This window comes from Orcinus orca, chromosome X (assembly GCF_937001465.1).
Source record: "Orcinus orca chromosome X, mOrcOrc1.1, whole genome shotgun sequence".
Classification (NCBI taxonomy): Eukaryota; Metazoa; Chordata; class Mammalia; order Artiodactyla; family Delphinidae; genus Orcinus; species Orcinus orca.
In genome coordinates this window covers 127817602-127843469 of record NC_064580.1, presented here as the reverse complement: position 1 = coordinate 127843469, position 25868 = coordinate 127817602, and the positions used below count along the sequence as shown (strand labels likewise).

General features: G+C 51.6%; 1 protein-coding gene across 14 annotated transcripts in view; it reads left to right on the top strand.

Annotated features, from left to right (window-relative positions):
- The window catches only part of IDS (iduronate 2-sulfatase), a 44772-nt gene that overhangs the window by 4158 nt on the left and 14746 nt on the right, over window positions 1-25868 (top strand). For 10 of the 14 annotated variants that reach the window (XM_049704416.1, XM_049704417.1, XM_049704414.1 and 7 more), the window contains 8 exons: window positions 102-2793; window positions 15573-15731; window positions 16912-17051; window positions 18050-18186; window positions 18781-18958; window positions 21615-21703; window positions 23355-23555; window positions 25060-25230. In XM_049704416.1, coding sequence (XP_049560373.1) covers window positions 18136-18186; window positions 18781-18958; window positions 21615-21703; window positions 23355-23555; window positions 25060-25230 — 690 coding nt within the window. In that variant the 5' untranslated portion in view covers window positions 102-2793; window positions 15573-15731; window positions 16912-17051; window positions 18050-18135. The other 4 variants (XM_049704412.1, XM_049704410.1, XM_033416858.2 and 1 more) reach the window with 4 other exon arrangements.

The following is a 25868-nucleotide window of genomic DNA, read 5'->3' as shown; positions in this document are numbered from 1 at the left end:
GGGGCGTGTTTCCCCTGCTCTTTCTCTACACGTTTCTCCTTTACTCGCTGGAGTGCGTGCAGGGTTGCCATTGGGCCTTACATCCTCTCACTCCCGTTAAGGGTCATCCCAGGTTCTGAAGGATTCCTCGGCAGACATCTCACTAAGCCCTGCGCCTGGTTCCGGAGGATACTGGATTGCAGCCTCTCCCTGCTGAAGACCAACTGACAAACCCTCGGGAATGGCCCTGCGTACCTGGGACCAGTGACAGCCTCTGCTCAGAAACCCCAGCCCAGGGGTCCTCCTGAAGCGGCCGCAGAGACAGAGTTTATCGCGTCTCCCACATCAGGGTCAAGCTGGGCCCGGTGTCCACCAGCCTCCAGCTGTCTGGTTGTCCCGCTTCCCGGTGTTGGGTCACCCAGCGCGGAGCCCGAGGTCCCTTTGGGAGGGGCTGGGGGGTCATTCCAGTGCCTGCTTGCCGTGGTGCTGCAGCGTCCTTCCCGCTGGGGACCCGCCACGTCCCTGGTCCGCGGTTCCACGTCTGAGAACTGGCTCGGGGGCAGAACCTGGGCGAGGGATCGTGACTTGTTCACTGGGGCGGCTGCCCTCGGCCTCCTGCCGTCCGTCCTTGCTCTTTTGAGTGTCTGTCTTAGACTGTATCTTGGTTGGTTGCCCATCCATCGAGCCCCCGGGAAGCCGTGTTGTACTGACCACCTGCCCCGCTCGGTGGGTCAGGCCTCCTGGTCAGTGGCGGCCATCGTCATAGCCCCTGGTTTCTGGCCGCTCAGTGGCGCCCCACGACCTCTGCTGCGGTCCCTGGGCGGCGGGGGAGGGCAGGGGCTCGTCCCTTTCCTCCCTCACCTGGCCTGGCGCGCCCGGCCTGTGTTGTGAGGTGACTTCGCTCTGCTTGGGGGCCTGGCAGTGGGCTGACCACCTCTCCCCATTTTTCCTGCACTCTCCTGCTTGTAGCGCTTCAGGTCCCACAGCAAATCGGGGCGGCTGGCTACCCTGTCTCCTGGGACGGAGGGCACCTGTGGGGAAGGACGCGGGTCATGTTTGCTCCCTCGGGGGTGAGTTGGGGACGCCAGCTCTTTAGGGGGAGGGGTGTGCCGCTGCCTCAGGCTCAGAAGCTCAGAGACATCTGGGGAGCCCCGCTCTTCTGGGGCTTCCTCCCAGTCTCCCTGGTCCTCGTGTCAAGGATGCAGGTTTGCCCAGGTGGGCTTCCGATGCTGGCGGGACGGGCGTGCCTTGGTTGAACATTCAGCGTCTTTGAGGTTCAGCCACTTCTGTCGAATCCTGGGTTGGACGATTGTCCGCTGCCTGAGATGGGGGCTCCTTTGTAAGGTACTGGGGAGACCCTGGGGCCCCCTTTTTTCTCACTTTGCTCTTCACCCTAAGCTGCTCATCCCCTATGGTCGGCAAAGCAAAGAGGTCACCTTCCCCTGTGCCCCCCGCGTTCCGCACGCTTGGATCTTCTCACCTGCCAGGACGTTCCTCTCCCCCTGCCAGCCCAGCGAACGTTCTAGCATGAGAGTTCTAGCAACTGGGCTGCGGCCTTGCGGCCGGGGCTGTCCGCCCGCACACCACCCATCCCCGGGGTGGGGTCCTCATTGCCAGTGAGGCGGGTGATGACAATCCCGTACCAAGACCCCATCTCATCACCTGCTCCTTGGACCACTCCAGGGCCGGCCGGCTCGGGTTGCGTCCCTCGGGAAGCTGATCCCGGGAGAGAGTTAGTGCCAAAGGCTGGCTGGGGACTCACACCCACTAAGGGGACAGGGAGCAAGCAGGGTTGGGCAGGGTGTCCCTTCAACCTGCGATGTCGACCTGACAGTTTCTGCCAGCCCGTCGGGGAGCTGCAGAGCACGGACGGGCATTAGAGGTCCCCGCAGTGGGCCCCCGTGGTCAGGCCCTCGCAGCGCCCGAGGCCTTGCGATCCACATCGACTGACCGGGAGAACCAACACCCAGAAGTGGTGCCCGAGGGGTGGCTGCGTGCGCGCACGGGGCGCCAGCTGCCTTTGCCCGGGCAGCACCTTGCTCTGCCCTGCGGCCGGCCTGGTGGGAGGTGCTTTGGCTTCTTGTGCATCAGACGACCGCTGGGTTGGGCAGGGGACGTGCTTCCAGGGCGTTGGCTGACTGGCCATCTGTCAGCGTCATCGGTGTCAGCGCAGCTTGATGGGAGAGGGCAGATCTGGGTACCAGGCGTCAGAAGGCAAAGCCCATTTAAGTCCGCAGACGTCCGTCCTGTGAGAGGGTCCTGGACTGTGCAGGGACACAGGTGTCCACTCGCCCTTGGGTTACTCAGGGCTGGTGGGGGAGGGGCATCTTCCAGGCAGACCTGTAAAGCACAGAGTCTGAAACGAGGCGGAAGGAGGGCAACGTGAAGAGCGGGGAAGCCCTGACTCAGAGCCAGGGGCTGCGGAGGGCTTCAGGGAGGAGGGCCGTCTGGGCTGGGTCTTGAAGTGAGAAGGGTCTCCTTAGCTGGGAGATGGGGGACGGGCCCCCTGGAAGGGCCAGACACGTTCAGGGGACTGAGTCCAGGTGTGTGGCTGGAGCAGATGAGTTTGTGGAGGGCCCCAGCCTGACACCATCAATTCAGGTCCTCTGAGCGATTGTTGGCATGGGAGTTTTAGAGATTTTGATGTGCTGTGAAGTTTCATTCATTGCCTGTAGAGGGAAGCGTGTGTGCAGAGCTACCCAGGTAGGCTGGGCAGGCTCCTGTCGTCCACAGGGAGCAGCGTGGGAGGAAGCACAAGCTCTGCTCTGCCGTCACAAACCTGCGATTGATCCCCGGCCCCACCACTGCTGGAGTGTGAGTCTAAGCAAATCACTTTACCTCTGTGAGTCTTGACTTCCTCGTCTAAAGGACGGGCATAATGTGAAAGTCTCCCCATAAGGACTAATTTTTTAAATTCTGTCTGGTGGGGGTGAGGATGACACGGGATGATTCACATGAGAGCAATCTGTAAACCAGAAAGCACCTACTACGAATAGTGTTTGAAGAGACGTCTCTGTTTTCCCAAGAAGGATTTGCCAGGCTAGAAAGAGTGTGGGAAAGCAGGCCTGTGCCTTGAAACCTGCAGCTGGGAGACAGGCAGACACTGAAAAGCCTCCAGCTTGGAATGGAGGAAGAGAACAGTGACTATCGGACTCCAGTCCCAAAGGTCCTACAGGATATGGCCTGGGGACTTGGGGGCCATGGGTAGGTTTTGACCAAAGATGTATAGTGGCCCCTGGACACAATAGGAGGCAGCGTGAACTGAGTCAATCCGACAGGGTTTGAGAATTAGGGGCTGTAGCAGCGCCAGGAATCACTGAAGCTAGGAGCTTCCCTGAACTGTGTGGGAGTTGATGTCAGCCTGCTGCCTCGGGAAATACGGGTCTGTGATTTGCTCTCCACGATTCCATCAGCCATGATGCTTTGGCAACCAAAAGTGTTTTCACCAGCTTGACCTAAACCCTTTTGGTGGTAAAACCAAAAATGGATGATGCCACAAAGCTATTTATAGCATCCTGAATTTTTCTTTATTTATCCCATTTGGTGTTAAGAGTCATGTGGTTCACTGCAGAGAAGTCAGCGTGTTTGCTAGACCCTGCCAGGGTGTCACTGATATATGCTCTGTGTCCCCATCATCTTCATGAATCCTGAAACTCACGTGGCCCCCAAGGCTTTTGGACGAAGCGTTGTGCGCATGTGATATTAACACCAGTAAGAACCAACATTTTGACAGAGGCCCAGGGTTCCTGGGTGTGTGACCTTCCTCCAGCCTTCGGCCAGCAGGGATGCCCTCCCTGGGACAGGCAGGACTGAGGCCCAAGCCCCAGGTCAACCTAGATGACTAGATACCCCACCATCTGTCAAACTGCATCAGGATGTGGAATCTCGTTTGGCACCAACCACGGTCTTCCATGGGAGAAATGGGATGAACCTAGAGCTAAAAAGAGGAAGCGTTCTTGGAAAGCGTGTTTGTCCACTAGTTGTTTATATCTCTGAAAACCTGTCCACTGTCTTGTTTCAGGAAATCCCGAGCGCTGTGCCATCGCCCAGTGCTGTCCCACAAAGCCTGCGTCCCCCACACAATTCTGGTGTGTTTTGTGCTTTAGGAGTCTCTGATTTTGAGAGCTCGGTGATGACACGGAGCTCGGCAGCATCAGGCTCACCCAGTTGCCTTGCTTTCATAGCACACTTCCCAAGAGCCCAGGGGGAAATGCAGCTGGAGGGAAAGGGCGCTGTGCTGCCACAGGTGCTAGTTGCTCTGCTGGGTGGCCCCCTCTGTCCCTGAGAAGCCTGTCTGTTAACTTTGGACAGGATGGAAAGATGCCTTCAGGGAGTAGCACCGACGTCTCACTTGCTCCATGCTTAGTAACTAATTATATTATTAGGATTAACCTGGACCCTAAATTGTAAAGTCCATGTTTTCCCTGAGCAAAATTGAGGTTTTCTGCCAGCCAATGATCTGGAAGCTCTCTCTTGCCTGCCCACCCCTGCTTCTGTGCCTTGGTGACTCTCCATGTACCCTGGTTGCCCATGAGGATGCATGGTGGTCAGCCTCACACACAGGGCTGAGCAGCCCAGACCAATGCCCTGGGCTGGGTTTGTCCTTGGCACCGTGGCCATCATGGCTCAGAGGCTATTTAGGGTTTAAGTTCCAGCTCTGCTGGCGGTGAGATCTTGAGCCAGTGCTGACCCTTCTCCAGCCTCAGTTTGCACATCTGTATGCTGGGCGTAGTAACAGTGCACAGTCCCTGAGGCAGCAGGGAGGATTCCATGAGTTGAAAGGCTGGAATGAATTTGGTGCACAAAGATGTTATGGGGAAGAGAAGCAGGAAAATTATGTTGGGGTCTTTTGCCTGCCTTTGGGCCCCACCACCGGCTGACAATTGCAGAAAAAGTGCTCAATGCTACCTTGCCTCCAGCCTGTTGTCGTGTCCCTCTGGGGTTCTGAGAACTGGTTCTTTAAGCAGCTTGTTGTTGACGTAGAAGACAAGTTACACTGGAAATGCGAAACCAGAGTTGCTCTGCTCAAAGTGCCAGGAACAAGGCACCAGGAAGATGCCCCACTTGCTCCCTGGAGCCTGTCAGGCAACTGGGTGGGTATCACCTGAGTAAGGCTGAAGTCCCCTGTGCCACAGGCTGCGGCTTCAGAACTGGAAGCATTTCACTGGCCCAGCTGGCATTTCTCTGAAGTTCACGAGCCATGGTGTGGGACTCAGGAGAGCCAGCAGTCGCTGCAGCTGTGCCCCAGTGAGGCTAGAGCTGGGGCAGGCCACGTAGGGCAGGATCTGGAACTCCACTGGCAGAACCTGCTACCCACAGCCCCAGATTATTGAGTACCTGCTGGACACTGGGAACAGACCCCTAGGCAGTCTCTTTGTGGGAATTCACATTTCCTGATGCGGCCAAGGGAAGTTTAGCAGCGGGTCAGGACCACCCTGTGGAGCTAGGATTGAAATTACATCTGTCTGAAGGCAGAGCCCATGCTCATTTAATTGCCCCATCATGTGACCACTCCACGTGCCACCACTCAGAGAGGTGGGGGCCACGTGGCCCGCTGGAGGCCAGCAAGCTGTCGGGGGCAGTGACGTTGGGCAGCTGGTGGTTTCTGCCGGGGTACAAGGTGAAGGCTAGGACCGGGAGTTTCAAGCTTTTGCTCCTACCCGGGGTTCAAAGGCAACACTTGGGCTCCAAAATTCAATGGAGAGAAATTCCAGCTTTAAGGACTTTTGCAAGCTGTGGTTTGCCTGTGAACACATGTCCTTTAGCAAGAATCCCCTCTGGTATGCCTTCCACCCAAGTGTTTTTATTGGTCCCTTAGAGACTCTTACAGAAGTTTCCCATATTGATAGACTTTTAAATGATGTTACAGAAATATCACATCACACGGATTACATAAGGGGTGACGTCCACTGCTTCCCAAATGCCACATTTCTTCAAGTAAAATGCAGATGACAGCCTGCAGTGTATAAGGAAATGACATCCTAGTAAAGGCAGAATTGAAATTCTCATCCCTTTTACTTATTTTAAAATTATTAGTGCCATCTAAAATGAGGGCTTCCTTTTCCTCACCAAGCCTGTGCTCCCCTTGCTACCTTTCTGGTATAAACTACTAACTGCGTGAGGACACCTGTCTGATGAGGCACATGCTAATTCGCTGTACCACCAAAGATTCCTTCCACACTTCTGTTCCTCCCCGCCCCTGAAAAGGGCCTCGTTTCGGACCATCTTTAGCTATTCCTTCTGTAGATGGACCCATTCGCGCCTGAGGTGTGTTTCATGGCACAAGTATGAGAGGGGCCCCAGAGGAATGTCACCCAAGCCTTACGCTGTTTCCCAGCTCCACTTGTCCCCTGGCTTTGACTGCAGAAGTGCAGAGGGAGAGGGGGTTGCCCTGGCCATCCAGCTGTGGGCTCCCCTTCGCAAGAAACACCCGATTGTCGGAGTATAAGAGCACAGGTGTGCGATGCCAGACAGGCTTGGGGCTGGCTCGCAGCCCCTCCCCTCACACAGGAAGCCCCCCAGCTGTGAGAGTCCTCCTTGAGGTCTCATTATTTCCCTTCCCTGAGGCTCTTAAGTCTGGGGGAGTAAGCCGAAATCCTCCCTAGATGGAAGAGGAACGGGGAAAACCAGGAGGAAGGGGGTGACCAAATGTAACCTCCTCAATTTGGATGCATGCAGCTCAAATAGGAGGGAAAAAAAAGATCTGACTAGGCATTTGTAGTTTAAGTGTATGCTTCATCTATATATTATTTTAAGGACATGAATCACCAATGAAGTAGCACCAGCGAACACCAGCGCTTGGGCGGGCCCTGCTGGAGGCTTTTAGAAATTCTGCACTTCCTGGCTCTGACAGCCCTAGAGTTGCCTGCTCCAAGCTACAGGCCTGTCCTCCCATCCAGAGCCATGCTCGCTGAGTCAATGAATGGCAGGATGGAAAAGTCTGGGCTTGAAGAGAAAATGAAGGAAAAAGAGAGTAGAGAGAAGGGAAAGGAAAGATTGTTCATGGGATGATGCAAGATGTCCAGAGACAAATGGGCCTGGGACCAACTTCTTCCACAATGAGAGAATCATCTCACCTTACAAAGTCCTTGACTTAGGGCAGGAGCTCAGCAAATGTCAATGCTGCAGTGATGCCCAGTCCCTCTTCTGCCCCCTCATGTTCCATAAGGCTTTACTTCAACAGAATCAGATTCTGGTTGTGATCCAATTCACCTTCACTCCCCCGGGAGTTCCCAGCTAGAAACCAGGCTATTCCTGCTGTATCATCAACCTTGGGGCAGCCCAGACCCAGCTCCATCCACCTGGCACTCCCCAGGCAGTTAGAGGACAATCCAGCACATCTTGAGGTAGCCATTTCCGGGAACAGGGCCCTCGGTATCCAGCACATGTGGTGGCAATCGCAGCCCACATCAGGTTCCTTCTCAGGTTCAGTTCACATGCCCACAGAGACAAGGGTGATGCCTGCCTCTCTGTGCAGGGTGAGCTCTACCTTCTCATCCAAGTAATTCTGGTCATGCGTGTCATCCCAGTGATCCCTCAAAACCCAACAAATAGTGCCAGCCCTGCGGATACAGCAGTGAATGGAAGGGGCAGAGCCTGCCCTCGAGGAGTGCCCGTCCGAGGATCCCAGATCTGGAATGAAACAGCCTTGAATTCTCCCCTGAGTCCTCATCCTTTTGCTGTGGCAGGGGATTGTGGAATATTGACCAATAGACCAATATGTTCTGCTCTCACTGCCTGAGAGCGCCTGTGAGAGGGCCACCCGGCAAGGAACTGTAAATGGTCTCTAGGAGCTGAGAGCGGCCCTGGCTGATGGCCAGCAAGAAAATGGGGACCTCAGCCTACAGCCACAAGAAGCCGAATTCTGCCAACGACCTGAATAAGTTGGAAGAGGACACGGAGCCTCAGATGAGAACATAGCCCTGGCTAACACATCGATTGCAGCTTTGTGAAACCCTGAGCAGAATACCCAGTTAAGCTGCACACAGACTTCTGACCCAAGGAAACTATGAGGTGATAAATGGGTGCTACTTACAGCCACTAAGATTGTGGTTACACAGCACTTATTGGTCCCTCTCCCTCACTCACTGAAGACTCGGGCACCTGGCTCCCTGGTTTCCTTGGCATCCTGAGTCCTGCCATCATCCTGGGCGACTCTTCAGTGTCTACCTGGGCAGCTTGTGCTACTCACAGCTCCTTAACTCCTTCCTTGCCTTTGACAATCTCTCTTGCTCTCCACCTCAGCACCCCCCTCTTCAAGGCCACATCCTAGATCTTTTCATCATCAGGATCTGCTCCACCTCACACATCTTGAACTTCAGGATCCCACTCACTGACTGAAAGCAGCTCTCTCACACCCGAACTGCTCTCTCACGGGCCCTCTCCATTCGCTCTCACTCTTGTCCTGCTGCTGCTACTGCCCAGCAAAAGAATAATAATAACAAAAACAATAGAATTATGCCAACTGGTACATGTAATTTTCTAGCTCACCTTACATTCTGCACAGCCCTGCAATCTCATTACGTTTTGAAACGTTTTTAAGTTGTATTTCTCTGCTAGGGCTGATGTGACTAAGTACCACAAGCTAGGTGGCTTAGAACAACAAAACTTTATTCTCTTACAATTCTGGAAGCAGCAAGTCTGAAATCAAGGTATTAGCGGAGGTGTGTTCCCTCTGAAACCGGTACGAGAAGGATCCTTCCTTGCCTCTTCCAGCTTCTGGTGGTTTACTGGAATTTTTGCCATTCGTTGGCTTGTAGATGCATCACGCCAATCCTCCATCTTCACATGGGCATCTTCCTTTTGTGTGTGCCTGCCTTCTGAGTCCAAATTTCCCCTTTTTATAAGGACATCAGTCACATTAGATTAGGTCCCACCTTAATGACCTGATTTTTTTAAAGGTATTTTTAAAAATGTATTTATTTATTTATTTTTGGCTGCGTTGGGTCTTTGTTGTTGTGCGCGGGCTTTCTCTAGTTGCGGTGAGCAGGCTTCTCATTGTGGTGGCTTCTCTTGTTGCAGAGCACAGGCTCTAGGCGTGCAGGCTTCAGAAGTTGTGGCTTGCAGGCTCTGGAGCGCAGGCCCAGTAGTTGTGGTGCACGGGCTTAGTCGCTTCACGGCATGTGGGATCTTCCCAGACCAGGGCTCGAACCCGTGTCCCTTGCATTGGCAGGCGGATTCTTAACCACTGCCCCACCAGGGAAGCCCTAATGACCTGATTTTAACTTGATTACCTCTGTAAAGACCCTATTTCCAAATAAGGTCACATGCTGAGGTACTGGGGGTTAGGACTCCAACAAATCTTTTTCTTTTTTGGGGGGGTGGGGTGGGCAGACACAATTCAACCCCTAAAGGAAGTCAAAGAGAACAAAAGGCATATAATACAAAGCAAAGGTCCTGTGCTCTGCCCTTCAGCACCCCATTCTCATTGTAAATGTTTCTAGTTTCAGTTCGTCTGATAGTTTGCCTCTACCTTTGTAAATACTATGCTTACGTCTATATCAACTTTTTTATGTTGTCAATTTTAGACATTATCTGCTAACTTCCTGCTATGCTAGATGAGATTATAGTTAAGTCATCCTTTCATCTTTTTGCCTATATTGTTAACTTTTGATTATGGTAATTGATCAAACATACACAAAAGTACAGAAAATAGTATAATAAAACTCACATGCTCATCACTGAAGTTCATCAGTTATCAACTCATGACCAATTTCCTTTCATCTCTCCCTACCATTATCCCTTTTCCTCATAATATATAGATATATCACTATTTTCAGGTCTTCTATTGGCTACTTTTATATCTTTAAATAATATCCCTATACCTCTCTTTCTCTTTCCCTCAACTAGGGACAGTAACTTGATTTTCTCCTTTGTAATGATGTTAATGTGCCTCCACTTCCCCCCATTTCTCTTCCTCCCTTCCTCTTCCCAACTTTCCGTCAATTGTTGTTGCAGGTTGGATTCCCACAGAAGCAGGCTCTAAGGTGAGATTAATATGCAGGAGTTTCTTTGGGAGTTCTCTCAGGATCAACACCTGTGGAAGGGAAGGAAGGGAAGAGAAAGGAAGGGAAGGAATCAGGATTGGGTAGATGGAGAAGGTGGGCTGTAATGCCATCTCAAAAAAGGCTTCAGCCAACCCTACAGGGATTTCTGAAGCTGGGATGGTCTTTCAGAGATAATTTGGTTTTATATTATATTAATTATATTAATAGATATAGTTTCCTAATATATATGAATATATTATATAAGTTATGGTGGGGATAGCAATGGTGGTGTTCTTCCATACTTCCTTTGGTTGCTAGAGTACATCCTTAAGTAACCTCCTAAGAAAGGGTCGAACAGGAAGTAAGTTTTTGAATTCTCGCATGTCTGAAAAAGTCTTTATTCTATTCTCATACTTATTTGACAGTTTGGCTATGTATAAAACTTCACTCTGAAATTTTGTATAATTTTTTCATCTCTGCAAGCTTTTAGAATCTTTCCTTATCCTTGGTGTTCTGAACTTTCACAGAACTATGCATAAGCTTGGGTATGTGTTCATTCATTGTGCTAGGTGCTCAATAAACCTTTTCAGTATGAGCTATTTTTTCTTTAGCGCTAAAGTTATTTTTCTACTATACCTTTAATTTCCTCCCCTCCGTGTTTTCTCTTCCATTTCTATAACTTAGGAAGATGTTAGTCTTGCTCATTGTCTCATATTCTGTTTGCCTATGTTATTGAGTAATAACTTAATTTGTTTTCGTATGTACTCACTCATATAATCACTAATCAGATAAAATACTAGAACATTTCCAGCATCCGTGAAGACTTCCTCATGCCCCACTCCTGTTCCATACCTTCCCCCAAAGGTAACCACTACTCTGACCTTATCACCACAGATCTGTTTTGCTGTTCTAGAACGTCCTATAAATGTCATTGCACACCATGTACTCTTTGATGTCTGGCTTCTTGCAATTAACATTATGTTTTTTGAATTTAACTATGTTGTTGCATGTATCAGTAGTTTGTTCTTTTTACTGCTGCATTGTATTCCATTTTGTGATTATATCACAGTTTATCTATCCAAATTATTGGATACAATTGAAGGACCTTTGGGTTGCTTCCAGTTGGGGGCTATTACGAATAATACTATGAACATTCTTGTCCATGTCTTTTGGTGGCTAGAAGTCTCACATCTGTTGGGCATATGCCTTGGAGTAGAGTTGCCAGTTCTTGGAGCAGGTACATGTTTAACTTTAGCTTTGGCAAATTCTGCCACAGAGTTTTCCAAAATGGCTGTATCAATGAATGCTCCTACAAGCAACATGAGAGAGTTGGAATCGCTCCACATTCTTGCCAGCCCTTGGTGGTGTCCTTTGCTATATTTCTGTTCAACATTTTAAAAGTTTCTCTCGACTTGACTTTTCAATTCTTTTATTGAATGTTGAACTTTACAACCATAGTTTTAATTTCCAAGTGGTCTTTAATGTTCTGTTGGAATTTTTCCATAGCAATCTATTCTTGTTTCATATAGTCAATCGCTTCTCAAGTCTTTCTGATGATCTTAATAAAGGATATTTTTGTTTGTCCTTTAAAAATTATTCTTTTCGGTGCCTTAGTCATCTCTTTCCTTTAGGGCCAGCTTTGCTATTTGTTTTTCTTGATATTTCTCTGTCATCTTGTATGCCACCTTCAAATGTTTGGCCTTTTTTGTTGTCCGATTACACTTAAGAACGAGGCTGACTGGCAGCTCTGAGTACATGGGCGGGACTTATTGACTTGCAGGCTTTGTTTTAAGATGAAGAGGCAGTGTGCTGATAGTTCTGTTGGGGGTCCTCAAAAATGTCATAATATGGAGACATTTTTTTGGTGGTGGTGGTTTCAATACTGACTCCAGTTTTCCTAGCCCTCCCCCAGACAAATTATTCAATTTCTTTAGAGAAGAACCCTTCTTTTTTTCATTCTTGTGTTAAAGACTGGCTTTGGGGCCTTCTGGGGGAGGTTAACAGCCATATAGAAACCTTCAGTTAATCTGTCTGGGTTAAGTCCCATGTCTTACTCTGCCTACTGTCATACCTGCTGTCTCAGAATTGGGAGACTGTCTAAGCTAAGTTTTTTCCCTCCTTAGCTGAAGTCCCTTTGTAGGTATTCTAGGCTGTGACTTCATCAGTCTCCACTGTGGCAGCTTCCAGGAATCTGGGGAAGTTTTTAAGCCATTGTAGGTCCCCCTCCCTTTTTTTTTTTTTTTTTACTTTTTAAAAATGGAGATAAAATTCACATAATGTAAAATTAACCATTTTAAAGTAAATAATTCAGTGGCATTTAGAGTGTTGTACAACCACCACCCCTATCTAGTTCCAAAACATTTTTATCATCCCCAAAGGAAACCCCGCACACATTGAGCAGTTGCTCCCTATCCCCTCTCCCCCAACCCCTGGCAGCCACCAATTAGTGTTCTGTCTCTACAGATTTATCTCTTGTGACTATTTCAGATAAATGGAATCATACAATATGTGACCCTTTGTGTCTGGATTCTTTCAATTAGCAGGATGCTTTCAAATTCATCCATGGTGTAGCATTATCCATGGTGTGGCATGCATCAGTACTCCATTCCTTTTATTTGGCTGCGTGATATTCCATTGTATATATCTACCACGATTCATTTATCCAGTCATCTGTTGATGGACATTTCAGCTTGTTCTACTCTTGGCTATTGTGACGTGCTGCTATGAACATGCATGTACATATATTTGTTTGGGTACCAGTTTTTAGGTCTTCAAATCTTCTACCTAAGAGTAGAACCACTGAGTCAAATGGTCATTCTATGTTTAATTTTTGAGGAACTGAAAACTGTTTTCCGCAGTAACTAACTGAATCATTTTACATTCCTAAGAGCAAAGGTATAAGGGTTCCGATTTCTCTACATCCTCACCCATGCTTGTTATTTTTAGTTTTTTGATATTAATCAGTCTAGTGGGTGTAAAGTGCTACTTCACTGTGGTTTTGATGTACAGTTCCCTAATAACAATTGAATATGAGCATCTTCTCCCATGCTATCTTGCTGTCAGGTTATATTATTTTTGTTCCTTCATGATGATTTCAAAGGGCAGAAGAGATGTGAACACAGAGGTGTGCCACTTAAGCCCCCTGTCAGTGAAGGCCTTCTTGCCCCAGTGGCTGAGAGGGCAGCCCTTTAGGGCCATCTACCCCTTCAGGGCTTGCCTCAGCTGCAGAGAGCCACTTTGCCCAAGATCACAGCCCTCCAAGGGTAGCCACATTCAGTGACTTATCCAGGTGATGTACAAATACCTGGCCATCTCGGCCTAACTCGAGACAACTCTGAAGGCCTATGCTAGCTCTAGACTGCCCCGTGGGGTTGCCAAGGCCTGTAGCACCGCTCGACTGCTCTTTCTGTCCATTCTTACGCCCTTCCCACCCTTCCCACAGGTATTTCTCCTAAAGGCACTCCCTAATAAACATCCTGCACGCTTAACTCTGTTTTAGAGTCAGCTTTCTGGTGAACCCAACCCATAAGAGACAATAAATGCACGTGTCTTGTTAGTCAATTTGAGCTGGAAGTTGAACCAATTATTATTTCTTTAATATTGCAGAAATAGAGTTAAGATGGGCTTGTATAAACTACTTTATATTGAAAGATCGGGACTCTGTGCTCTGGATGCCCCTGTTAAACCTCACGTAGGCATTGAGCTACAGGGTGGTGCCAATCTTGAGACATCCAAGGCCTGATTTTATGATGTTTCCAGTTAAATATTTTAGTTTTTAGTGAAACTAGGTTACTCCCTTAACTGCTCAGTGAATTGGAGCCACTGTGTGAACGCAGCTGATCTTGAAGAGGGCATTCACATTCTGGTCTGTTGGGAGGTTTAAGTACCTTTTTAAAACTCAGCTTTGAAATTTCAATCGTGGGAGTCATTAAAGTCCAGGGTATCTAGAGAAATCAGGGCTGCTTTGTGTTCCTGAAATTAGACCACGTGTCCAACAAAGTCAGTCTTCAGTGTTTGTTTTCACTTCTCCTCCACCATGATCTCCCTCTACTTCTGCATTTCATCTTTCAAGCCTCGCCAGTTGCCCTCCAAGTTCAATCTCAGCTGTGCCTGTGGCCTCTTGGCCTTTGTTGGAACATTGAAGGCCTCCCCTCTTCCCTCAGTCTTTTTTTAAATTAATTAATCTATTAATTAATTAATTTATTTATTTATGGCTGCGTTGGGTCCTCGTTGCTGCGCGCGGGCTTCCTCTAGCTGCGGCGCGCCGAGGCTGCTCTTCGTCGCGGTGCGCAGGCTTCTCACTGCGGTGGCTTCTCTTGTTGCGGAGCACGGGCTCTAGAGCGCAGGCTCAGTAGTTGTGGGGCACGGGCTTAGTTGCTCCGCGGCATGTGGGATCTTCCCGGACCAGGGATCAAACCCGTGTCCCCTGCATTGGCAGGCAGACTCTTAACCACTGTGCCACTAGGGAAGTCCCCCCTCAGTCTTTTCTTTGATGACGGCCATAGCAAGTTTGAGGACAGAGAGGCCATCTTTTCTGTCCAGAATTGTGTGGCCTTCACACACCCTGGCGGAGCTGGTGGATTGGTGTTAATCGGCAGGGTTTCTGTGGAACCATTCCAACCTGCTCTCATGGACTCTTATGGCATCAATTCTTTCATAACCATAAGAAGACTCCCTAGGAAGGGATCTGACCTTGCAGTCAATGGTCTATTCATTTTGTGAATGAACAAAGTTGTATTCACCTTGTATTGCTTCATGATAAGTTACCACAAATTTAGTAGCTTAAAACAACACACATTTGTTAGTTCACAGTTTCTGTGGGTCAGGAGTCCAGGCACAGCTTAGCTGGATCCTCTGCTCAGGGTCTCACAAGGCTGCATTCCCTTGTAGAGTTCAGAGTCCTCTATCAGGCTCTTGTGGTTGTTGGCCAAATCCATTTCCTTGTGGTTCTAGGACTGAGTTCTCTTGGCTTCTCAATGACTGTTGGCTGGAGGCCACTCTCAGGTCCTAAAAACCGCCCACAGTTCCCTGCCATGTGGCTCTCTCTAGGGGCAGTTACAATATGGCTTTTCCAAGACCAGCAGGAAATCTCTCTGTGCTAGCAAGATGGACCCTTATACACATCATAATGTAGTCACAGGTGTGACATCCTGTCTCACCTTTGCCAGATTCTGTTGGCTAGAAGCACAGGTTCCACTCACACCCAATGGGAGGGGATTATACACGGGCATGACTCATTGATGCTCACCTTAGGGGTGTGTACACCATGTCTGTCAATGGATGCTAGCTGTGCACCTTTATTCAAATTTAACTCCTCCAGAAAGATGCAGCTGAGACTGCGTGCTCAAATGCTCATAGGCCTCATGTCTGGTCTCTCATATCTGTCATTAGAGGCCCAGCTGTTGTCTAGACGGGCTCTCCAGCTGCTCCTTCTTGGTGTACCCCAACACCTCGGCAACAGGTCAGGGGCTGCTTAGATCAGTGTTGGACTGGGTGAATTTGTCTTCACATCTGATTGCTTCCTCTGGAGAAACTCTCTTTTTGACAAATCAGAAGTCCACCTCTGTGATGGTGATCAGGTCGTGCTGCTGTCCCTCCTCCCCACAGGTGGTACATGCCTGGGGGGCTGCAGGCAAGGACCCGTCTGCCTCCTGATTCCTCATGCATCCTTCCCACCTCCCGCCCCAGGGCCTGGACGGGATGGTGCTCCGGAAATGTTTGCCGACTTGAACGGAGTCCACAAGAGAACTACAGACATTTTTAGAGGTGGGAACTGTGTGTGGCTTTTGCCTCATTCCCTTCCTTGGTCAACCCTGGGGTTTACTGAATGATTTTGTGTTAATGGCTTTTTGATAATGACAAGTATGATATCATTTGCTCCTTAGTTCACAAGCTCGCAGGAGACACCCGTTGCTATGAGAAAGTATCACAGATGCCAAGGAAAGAGGAAATAAGGATGAGAGTAATTTTCTAAATAGACACTGGAGTCCTTGTTGAGGTTGGGCTCAGAGTTTCCTGAAACATCAGGGGCCATACTTTTGGGAGGGAAAAGGCAGCCACCAATACAAGGGAAGTGTCCGGATGAGGAGGGACAGCTGAGGTGCCTCCTGAAGCCTGGCAGCTTGGGCACTTGGCCGGGGCTGGCCCACCCCGAGGGACTCGTCCTATGCTCTGGTCTGGGGAGTGCAGGTGGAGGCTGGCCCTTCCCAGGGAAGGGGGCGTTGCCAGCCAGGCTGCGGTGTGAACAGCCAACCTGCTGGGACCCCAGGATACAGCAAATGAGGTGCAGCGGCAATGGCAGCAGGCCTCCTGCGATGACTGCGCTCTGGCTGCCAACCGAGGACGTTCCCTCTCACGGAAACCCACCCTGCACCTCCGCTTCCTGGCTGTGTGCCGGGTCAAGTGACTTGGCCTCTTTGAGTTTTAATTTCTGGATCTGTAAAATGGGAATGATAGTAGCATCTAGCTCACAGTGTTGGTGTGAGGAGAAAATTAGCATGTTGCCTGGGTATAGGAAACCCTCAATAACTATACTAATATTTATGTGTTCCTGTATGCAAAAAAAGATCTCCAATCTGCCTGGCATTGTGTTAGGTTATTTCACTAGGAGGTGGAAGTGAGTCAGAGACAGAGAGAGAGGATTGTGATGTCCTGCCTAACCCTCAGCCCCAGGCACCCAGTGAATGATTCTTGCCACCGGAAGAGTTATGACCCTCACTCCTCCCATCTCCTACCTGCTCCCCATCTCCTGTTTCCCCACCAGCCACACCAGCCCCTGTGCCATCAGCTAACACTGTCAAGCATGTTCTCCACAATGCCTGCTCCCTCACCTCCTTCAAGTTTTTGTTCACATATCACTTTACTAGTGAGGCTTTGCCTGGCCACCCCATGGAAAATAACATGAAACTCCCCATGTGCCACCCACGCCCCCATATTTTTTTTCCAGACCGCGCATGCCCACTGCTATTCAATGTTTATTTGGTCATTTATTGTCCACAAGCTCCACGAGGGAAGGAACTTAGAACTCCCAGCCGCCAGGACTTCCAAGCTGCCAACAGTGCGCGGTATACATATCTGATGTACTTAGTAAGTATTTGTTGAGCAAGGGGGTCCCTTATAGATGGAGGAAGGCGAGTTCTCAAAGGGCCTCATGGAAGGAGAATGGCATTTGGGCTGGTCTGCAAGGAAAAGTATGACTTTTATAGAGAGAAGAGGGAAGGGAAGGGCCTCCAGGTGAAACGCATAGCACGAGCAAAGGCGAAGTGGCGGCAAACTGCTGGTTGAGGACAGTGGTTGCAACGCAAATCTTTGGAGACACCTGGGAAGACTCCCCAAGTACCTGCCCGACGCGGGAGGTGCGCCCCAACCAGTGAATCGGCCCGGTGGGCGGGGCAGGCGCTGCGCGGAAGCCTCGGCTCCGCCCCCTGTGGCCCGGATCTCGCGCAGGCGCACTCGCGCTCGGGCCGGGGCGCCGGCCTATGCGGCCGGCTGCGGCCGCGTCGGGCAGGGTTCCCGGGTTTACGACGCGCGACAGGCGGCGGGGGCGGCCCTACCCTCCTGCCAAAACCTGTCATCGTCGCCCCGGAGCGGCTGCGTCGGGGCAAAAATGCTGTCGCCAGGCGGGGGCCTGCTCTGGCTTGGCCTGGTCCTGGGCTCCGTCGGATCCGCGGCGCTGGGCAGCTCGGCCACAGGTGCTTCCGACGCCCTCGCCCACATTGCGGGGCTCCCTCCTTACTTCCCTGCCTACCTCCATCCTTAACTCCCTCGCTCCCTCCCTCCTACCATTCCTTCTTCCATCGATCCTTCCTCCCTTCCCTCCCTCCCACCCACCCACCATCCTTCCCTCCCGCCCTCTTTTTTCTCTCCCTCCCTCATCCAGGCTTGAGGCCATGGCCAAAGCCTAACCCTGCCACCCCGGACTGGGGCTTCTTCTGTGCACCCACTTCCACCCTCCCTGGCGTAGCTGGCTGGGTTGTCAAGGTGCTGGGGCCAGCCTTGGACCTCTGGGTACCCTAGCACCTACCCCGGGTGGGGGTTGGGTGTCAGTGCAGGTGATCTCACTGAAGCCCCTCCTTCCTGTGCAGATGCTCTGAATGTCCTTTTAATCATCGTGGATGACCTACGCCCCTCCCTGGGTTGTTACGGGGACAAGCTCATAAGGTCCCCAAACATGGACCAGCTGGCCTCCCGCAGCCTCCTCTTCCAGAATGCCTTTGCCCAGGTATGTCTGGGCACCTCTGGGTGTGGGTGTGTGCCTCGTGCACTGAGGGCTGGGGCATGGTACTCATTGTGCCAGGCATCTCTTTAGTAGAGGGGAGCACAGTTTGGGAAATGGCGGCTGAACAAACCTGGTTGTCCACTGGCAAGGAAGCTTGTGCCTTTCAGGGGTGCTTCTCCTTGGGTGGAGGGTGTGCCCTGGTATACTGTGTTCAGGCTGGTCCTGCCCACCTTTCTTCCCCCAACTGGAGGTTGCCTGGTGCTGAGAAGGAGGGGATGCTGCCACAGCGGCCCTCCTTCCTGTGCCCCTTCATGGGGCCGCTCCCTAGACCTTTGCCTGCTCCGGGCACCCGTGAGACGCCATCATGCAGAACGACACAGTCATCTGCTGGATGGAGGGGCTGGGGCCTTCCTCTCTCGGGGAAGACTTCTTGCTGGCGGCTGGGTGAGGCCCAAATCCTGCTGGCTGGCTTTGAGATCTGCATGACTCAGCCGCCAAGCTGTTAGCCGAGGACCTGGGAGGTTGCCTGGTTACCTTTTAGCTCCCAGACTTTGTTTTCCTCTGAGGACGTGTCCCTCTGCTTCTGCTCCCTACCAGCAAGCCGTGTGCGCCCCGAGCCGCGTGTCCTTGCTCACCGGGAGGAGACCAGACACTACCCGCCTGTATGACTTCAACTCCTACTGGAGGGCACACTCTGGAAACTTCTCCACCATCCCCCAGTACTTCAAGGAGAATGGCTACGTGACCATGTCGGTTGGAAAAGTCTTTCATCCTGGTACTGCTTGCCCCTCCGAGTCTGGGCTCTCTCCATTTTCATGTCTGAGGAAGGGGGTCCCCTCCTGGGGCTGGGGCTCAGTGGACACCTGGTTAGTCGCTGCCACCTTCGTGCAGGATATCACTTCTCAGCTTGGCTTTGTGTTCTCACCAAAAGTGAAAAAGGGTAGAAGGGCTTTTTCTTCCTTTTGGAAACTAGTCACGGTGCTGTTTGGTTCCTTTGGCTGCGTGGGGGGAAGGAAGGGCACTGGCTGCGGGGGAGGGGAGTGTTGGCTGGGCATCCAGCTCTGCGCCTGACCCCCTGTAACCCGGGGTCCCTGGCAGTGAAGTGAGACCAGGGCAGCTCTGCTGACTTGCCCAGTGAAGAGGCTGTAAGCTGGCAGGGGTTGCCTGCCCGCTGTCTGTGAATTAGGTCAGAAAGAGGAGGGTAAGCTGGTACCCAGGGTCTCTAGGGTGCCAGGAGCCACCCAGTCCTGACCTTCAACACTGCCAGCTAAACTGGCTCTCTTTAATGCCAGAATGAGAATGCTGAAGCAGAGAGTTTAAAACTTTTTTGTTTTTAACTTGAAGTAAGGCATTATTATTTGACAGAAAGTTGTGGGACAAAAAGGGAAGTATAAACTAAAGAATATAAATTGGGAATTCCCTGGCAGTCCAGTGGTTAGGACTCAGCGCTTTCACGGCTGAGGGCCCGGGTTAAATCCCTGGTCGGGGACTAAGACCCCGCAAGCTGCGCAGCGCGGCAGAAAAGAGAAAAAAAAAAAAGAACATAAATTGCTTGTATTTGCACCACTAAGGAGAGCTGTATTGTGATGACGTCCCCTGGTTCTGGGCATATTATTTTTCTGATTTGAGATTTTCCTGGATATCCAACTTTATATTGTGGAAGGCAGCTGTGCTCGCCACTGTACCACCAGTGATGCACAGCTATATTGTGAGTGTTTTAGACATAAACATTTTCCCGCATGGTGACTTCGTGCCGTCACTTTTAATGGCAGCACAGTGGTCTAACAGAGACATGTACTGTAGTTTAGTCCCACTTGTTTTCAGGTCTCCTCTGTGCCGCATTCCGCTGGGATGAGCACCTCTGGAGGCAGAGTGAACCGCTGATGGGCAGTGGCACCGGGAATGCCGGCCCCTGGGTTCTAGTCCCAGTTCTGCCACTTCTTAGGTGTGCATTGGACCTGGGGCAAATCGTTCAACCTCTTCCAGCCTCCGATTCCTCCTCTGGGAAGCTGGAGTGGCAGCTGCATTGATTCCCTTCCCAGGGGAGGATCCCAGGGCAGCGTGCGGTGGGGGAGCCTTGAGAGCCCGAGCTCTGTCCCGAGAAGCGCTTATCACGAGGGGCCGCAAAGTTGGGCCCAGTTTGGAAGGAGATCTGTCAGGCTGTGCGGCCGAAAGGTCGCCAGCAAGTGCAAGTAGAACTTTCTGCAGTTGGTGCTCACATCTTGACACTCTGGCCTGAGCACAGCTTGAGAGAGAGACGAAAGGAGCAAACACAGCAGAGGGGAGATCGTGCCTCAGGAAGGGAGGCCTGACGGGGCCCGAGGGGTGGCGCCTGGCCTCCTTACCCCTGATAATTAGATTGTGGGGTTGTCTTAGCCCGAGAGCAAACACTTGGCCTGCAGCCCTCCTGGAGACACATTTTTCAAGCGGGTCTTTGTTCTCAAGACCCTGTTGTGTCGGGGAGGGGCCTGCTTGAGGCTGACGGCAGCCACCATTGATTGCGTGCCAGGCGCCTGCTGGGTGCTGTGCCAGCTGCCCCCGTAATCCTCTCCCCAGCAGCAGGCAAGGTGGGTTCTTCATCGGCGTCATTTCCCGAGGAGGAAATGGAGGCTCGCGGAGCGTGCCCGAGATTGCACGGGCACGTGGGGCAGCGCGGGGGTTTGGACCAGGTCTGTCAGCCCACTCTGCGCTTCCACTGTGCCTGCGGGGTTGAGAAGCCCTCCGCCCGCTGCCCCTTTGCCTCCAGTCCTGCCTGGCCAGGTGCTCGTCATTGGAGTCCCCGTGTGTCCCTGTGCTGGCGACGCCCTTCTCCCGTGGCGCTGCCCACGCTACCCTCTCAGCTCCTCCCGGCTCATCTGCATAGGCGGTTCCTCCTTCCAGAGCCCTCGCCGCCAGCCCTCCCCGGACCTACGTCCCCTCTGTGCCCGGGGCTCCCTCACTCACACAGCACTTCTCCTCTCCAGACGGCTGGCAGTCCTTCCTCAGTGTCGCACGTTGTTATTTTGTCTTCCCAGGTAGACTGTAAACGGGTGGGTTTCTGCGTCATGAGAGAGCACTGAACCTGGCGTCCTAAGGCAGTGTCAGGGTTCGAACCCCGGCCCCCTTGTCTCGTGTCTGGTTGGCATCCGGCAAAGCATCCCCCTTCGCGGAGCCTCCCCTTGCCCAGCCAGCCATGGTTGTGCCCCTGCCTCTGCCGCCCCCTTTGTAGGGTAGGGCTCAGTACTCAGATACTGAGTACTCAGAGGGTCGGCTTTCGTGGGGACTTCTCATCATCTGGCCTAGGCTCCTGATTTTATAGATGAGGAAACTGAGGCCAAAAGAAGGGGATGGCCCTTTCCCAGTTGTGTACAAAGTGTACATTTTGGTGGGGGAGGGCATTGAAGGACTCGCCATGCTTTATTTAATGACTTTCCTCCTTCTTCCCCCTCAAGGAGTGTCTTCCAATCATAGTGACGACTCTCCCTATAGCTGGTCTGTTCCACCTTATCATCCGTCCTCTGAAAAGTACGAAAACACCAAGGTAAGGCCGTGCAAGGGGTACTGGTCTGAAGAGGGGCCTCTTCTTCCCTGCCTAGCAAATTCAGGTTAACTGTTGTGTGTGCAGCACGTGCGTCCTTCCCAGCTGGTTACGTGGTGCGCTTTGTGGGTTTGGTTTGTGATCATGACCTGGCAGGGATGAGCGCTGGGATCTTGAGCATTAGGTCCAGTGGAGAGGTGGCTGCATTTTCGAAGCCGGCAGGGATGCCTTGCTCCAGAAGCTTATGCTGTAGTGTGCAAGGCTCACTTAATGGCTCCTTCGTGCTCACTCTGGATAAGGCTCTGTGCAGAGGGTTCGTTATAGGAGATGCCGAGACATGGAAGGACGAAGAGAGACCCGTGCTCTCAGCACCTCAGCCCAGATTGGGAGAAAGGCTTTCCGTCTATCTGTCTGTCTGTCTGTCTTGGGCCTAATGGATATGTTCAGGTGTTGAGACCTTTGATAGGGGCTTTAAAATTTTAAAGCATTACGAAAAAAAGGAATCTATAAGGAAACTTAATCTCGGTTCAGAAGAGCCCCCGATGTATAAATGCAACTAAAACTTACATTTAAGAAATTCAGGGAAACAGCTGGAGTGTTGAGAAATGACATGTTTCTCAGAGGATTTTAGAGCCATCGTGTGGAGAAGGGTGTGGATTTGGGGAGGTTGGTGGGGTGCAGAAAAGTGTTCTAAATTCATGACAACTTTCATTTCAGAATACAGTGAAAGCCAGCGGGCTCTGGCCCTTGGCTTGTGGCTTGAGTATTAAGAGAATGAGATCGGAAGACCCCATCTCAATGCTTCTGTTCCCTGAAGTCATCTTGCTACTTTTAGTAGTCTCACAAATGCCAGGTCCCTGTGCCCATGTCCCACGTCATTCTCAAGATGGTGGGTCTGACTGTACCAAATCCCTGGCGGTGCTGCAGACCGTGTGAACGTGAGCAGGGGGGCAGATGGTGGCTGCCCTGCCCAGGGCGGTGTGGACAGGGCAGAGCTGTGAAAGGATGCTCCTCGGTGAGATGTCCCTGGGTATTTGTGAGGTAGAAGTCGTGGTCAAAACTGAAACTGGCCTTGTGGCCGACGTGGCCACTTTAAGAAACGAAGCGGTAGGTTCCATCCTGTGCATGGTGGAGTTGAGGATCTGGAAATTCCATGAACTGTCACTTTATCTAGTTAACTGTGACCCTGTCACTTATAAGCTTTAGTCTGTCGTTGAAATTGAAAACAGATTTTTTTTTCCTTTCCCTAATGACTAATGATGTGAAGTATCTTTACATGTGCTTGTTGGCCATTTGTATATCTTCTTTGGGGAAATATCTATTCAAGTCCTTGGTCTACGTTTTTTTATTGTTGAATTAGAGACAGATTTTTTTTTTTTTGATCGTGAGTTTACTTCGGTTTCCTTTAATTAATTATGACCTAGAGACAGAGAATGAACAACGAGAAGCGAACTAAGTTCTGCTGGATTTCTGGCCTCTGCCTGGAAAAGAAGAAACGCTTCTCTGTTTTACTTCTACTTCTATGTGCCCGTGTAGTCTGGATGACTAATACTTAATGTGCTCGAAATATAAACGTTAAATCCATTGTGGGGAACTTTCATGACTTCTATTTCTTGCACTTAAAAAGCTGACTTTGTATGTTTTGTTTTGGAAGACCTGCAGGGGACCAGACGGAGAACTCCATGCCAACCTGCTGTGCCCTGTGGATGTGGCAGATGTGCCCGAGGGCACCCTGCCTGACAAGCAGAGCACCGAGCAAGCCATACGGTTGTTGGGAAAGATGAAAACGTCTGCCAGTCCTTTCTTCCTGGCTGTGGGCTATCATAAGCCGCACATCCCCTTCAGATACCCCAAGGTGAAGAGCTGGCTGACGGCTGATCCAGCACAGCTGCGACAGCTGTGTCATAGTGAAGGTGGCCACGTCCTGCCATCCCTTGTCACCAGGGACGCCTGATGGCACTAGTATACTCAGTGGTATGAAGATGGGTTTCAGAGGTCAAGGCTAAGAAGTAGACTTAGGACACGTAGGAATCTTGTTAGAAACGCTTGGCTTCTACTTCCTCCACTGGAGGGTTTTTCGCTAGAAGTCAGTGAGTAATGTTGGGTTGGCTAGTGAGTCATCACGGAAAAGGGATGCAGAGCTGGCCACCGAAGCCTGCAGTAAGTGGCGGTCCTTGGTACAGAATTCCAGGAGATGTGAAGCCCTCTTCAGTAAGTGCCTTTCCCCCTGAGCCCTGAAACGCGGGGCAGCATGTGCCTCGTTGGAGGCTCGAATCCTGCACTTGCGTGTGTATCAGTTAGAGTATGTAGTCTCTTCTTTTTCAGAATATTTTTCAGTTTTTTCCTATCATGTTTTCCCCGGGCCTGAGCAGCCCACCCTTTTGACTTTGCAAAGCATGCCCGTCACTTGCGATGGGCGTGGAGACCAGAGACGTGCTCTTTGATGCTGTGAGTGTCGCGCTTTGATTGGCCCAGGGGATCTCACCTTCCTAGCAGGAGCTGTCAGCCCCGCTCGATGGAGTGAGACCAACTTCTGTCTCTCGTGCAGAAGGAGTTAACCTACCAGGCCTGACTGTGATCCGTTGAAAGGCCTGCTCCTGAGGTTGACCCTTGGCCTGGCCTCTGGGAACCTGGATCTCGGGAGTGTTCCCACCATTCCCAGAACTGCCAAGTGGCTCCCTAGGCCTGAGCTGTTTACGGAAACCCCTCCTTTCCTGCTTCGAGTCTGGGATTTTGATGTGTGCAGGCAGAGGGTGCCTGCGTGACCAGCCCCAGTAAAAATCCTGGGTGCTGAGGCTTTCACGAGCCTCTGCTTCCCTGGCAGCAGCGTTGTACACATGCTGTCACACAGCTTGTTGCTGGTGGAATTGCGCGCATCCTGTGTGATTTCACCGGGGGAAGACTGGCAGCCTGTGCCTGGTTTCCCCCAGATACCCCCTGTGACAATCCCCTTTGCTGACTGTGGCTGGTATCCTTTCTCTGCAGTAATTGCAGCCGTGAGTAGGGCTGTGTGCGGACTCCTGTGTGCTCTCCCAGTGAATTTCTGAGTGTGAGGCTGATTTGGGGAACTGGCCACACCTCTGCACACCTTTTCTAGTTGGAGGGGAGGTGGCAACGGGAAGAAGAGGGCATCGGTCTCTATGAGGGAAGAGAGCTGTTGCTGCTCGGTTTGTAGGAAACCAGCCAACTCGTTTCATTACCACTGGCATCTCGTGAGAGTGCCTTTCAAGTGGGGGAGGTACTTGTGTAGATGCGTCACAGGCTTGGAGGAGAGGCAGCGTAAACACCAGTAGGGGCCCAGCCTTGTGCCTTTGCCGGAAGAGTGACGGCCCGGTGGCTTTGTGTGCTTTCCCCCCAAGGAATTTCAGAAGCTGTATCCCTTGGAGAACATCACCCTAGCTCCTGATCCCCAGGTCCCTGCCGGCCTCCCTCCTGTGGCCTACAACCCCTGGATGGATATCAGGCAGCGGGAGGATGTCCAAGCCTTAAACCTCAGTGTGCCCTACGGCCCGATTCCCGCCGACTTTCAGGTATCAAGGACGGATTTGGGGGAAGTATTGGGCACTTATGACATGATGTCACGAGTGATGGTGCTTTTCTCGGTGGACATGCTCTGTCCCTTGTGTCTTGCTGAGAACTTTCTCTGTGTGAGGCGGCCTGTGGAGCACCGGGGTTGGGGCGAACGTGCTGGGTGGATAGAGAGTCTCCCCTTCAGCGTCTCCGCTTCCAAAGAAGGGGGTGTCTGGAGATCTGGGGACTTGCGGGCTGTGGGCCTGGCATGGGGAGAGGCCCTGGGTGACCCTCACTAACTGACAGGAGATGCTGTTGAATCCAGGTGACAGTCTGTCAGGTGTAGGGTGGTTGGCGACTCCCGTGCCACCCAGAACTCTCAGTTTGCTGGTCCTGGCGGGTCCCCTGTGGGAACGCCGACACGGGCATCCATTACTCTCAGGAGGTGGCTTGGTGAGCGGGGCCTTGGCACAGAGGGGGCTGGGGCACCAACACGGCCAGCCCTGTCCAGCTGCAGTGTCTGGGGTCCGTTTGCTGTGACGTGGGGGTGACTCGTCAACCCCACTCTCCCTGGCATGCAGAGCGCACGCTGAGCAACACTCTTTCTGGAATATTCCACACGCAGCCCTGCCTTTCTGTTAGCACGTGAACGCTCCCG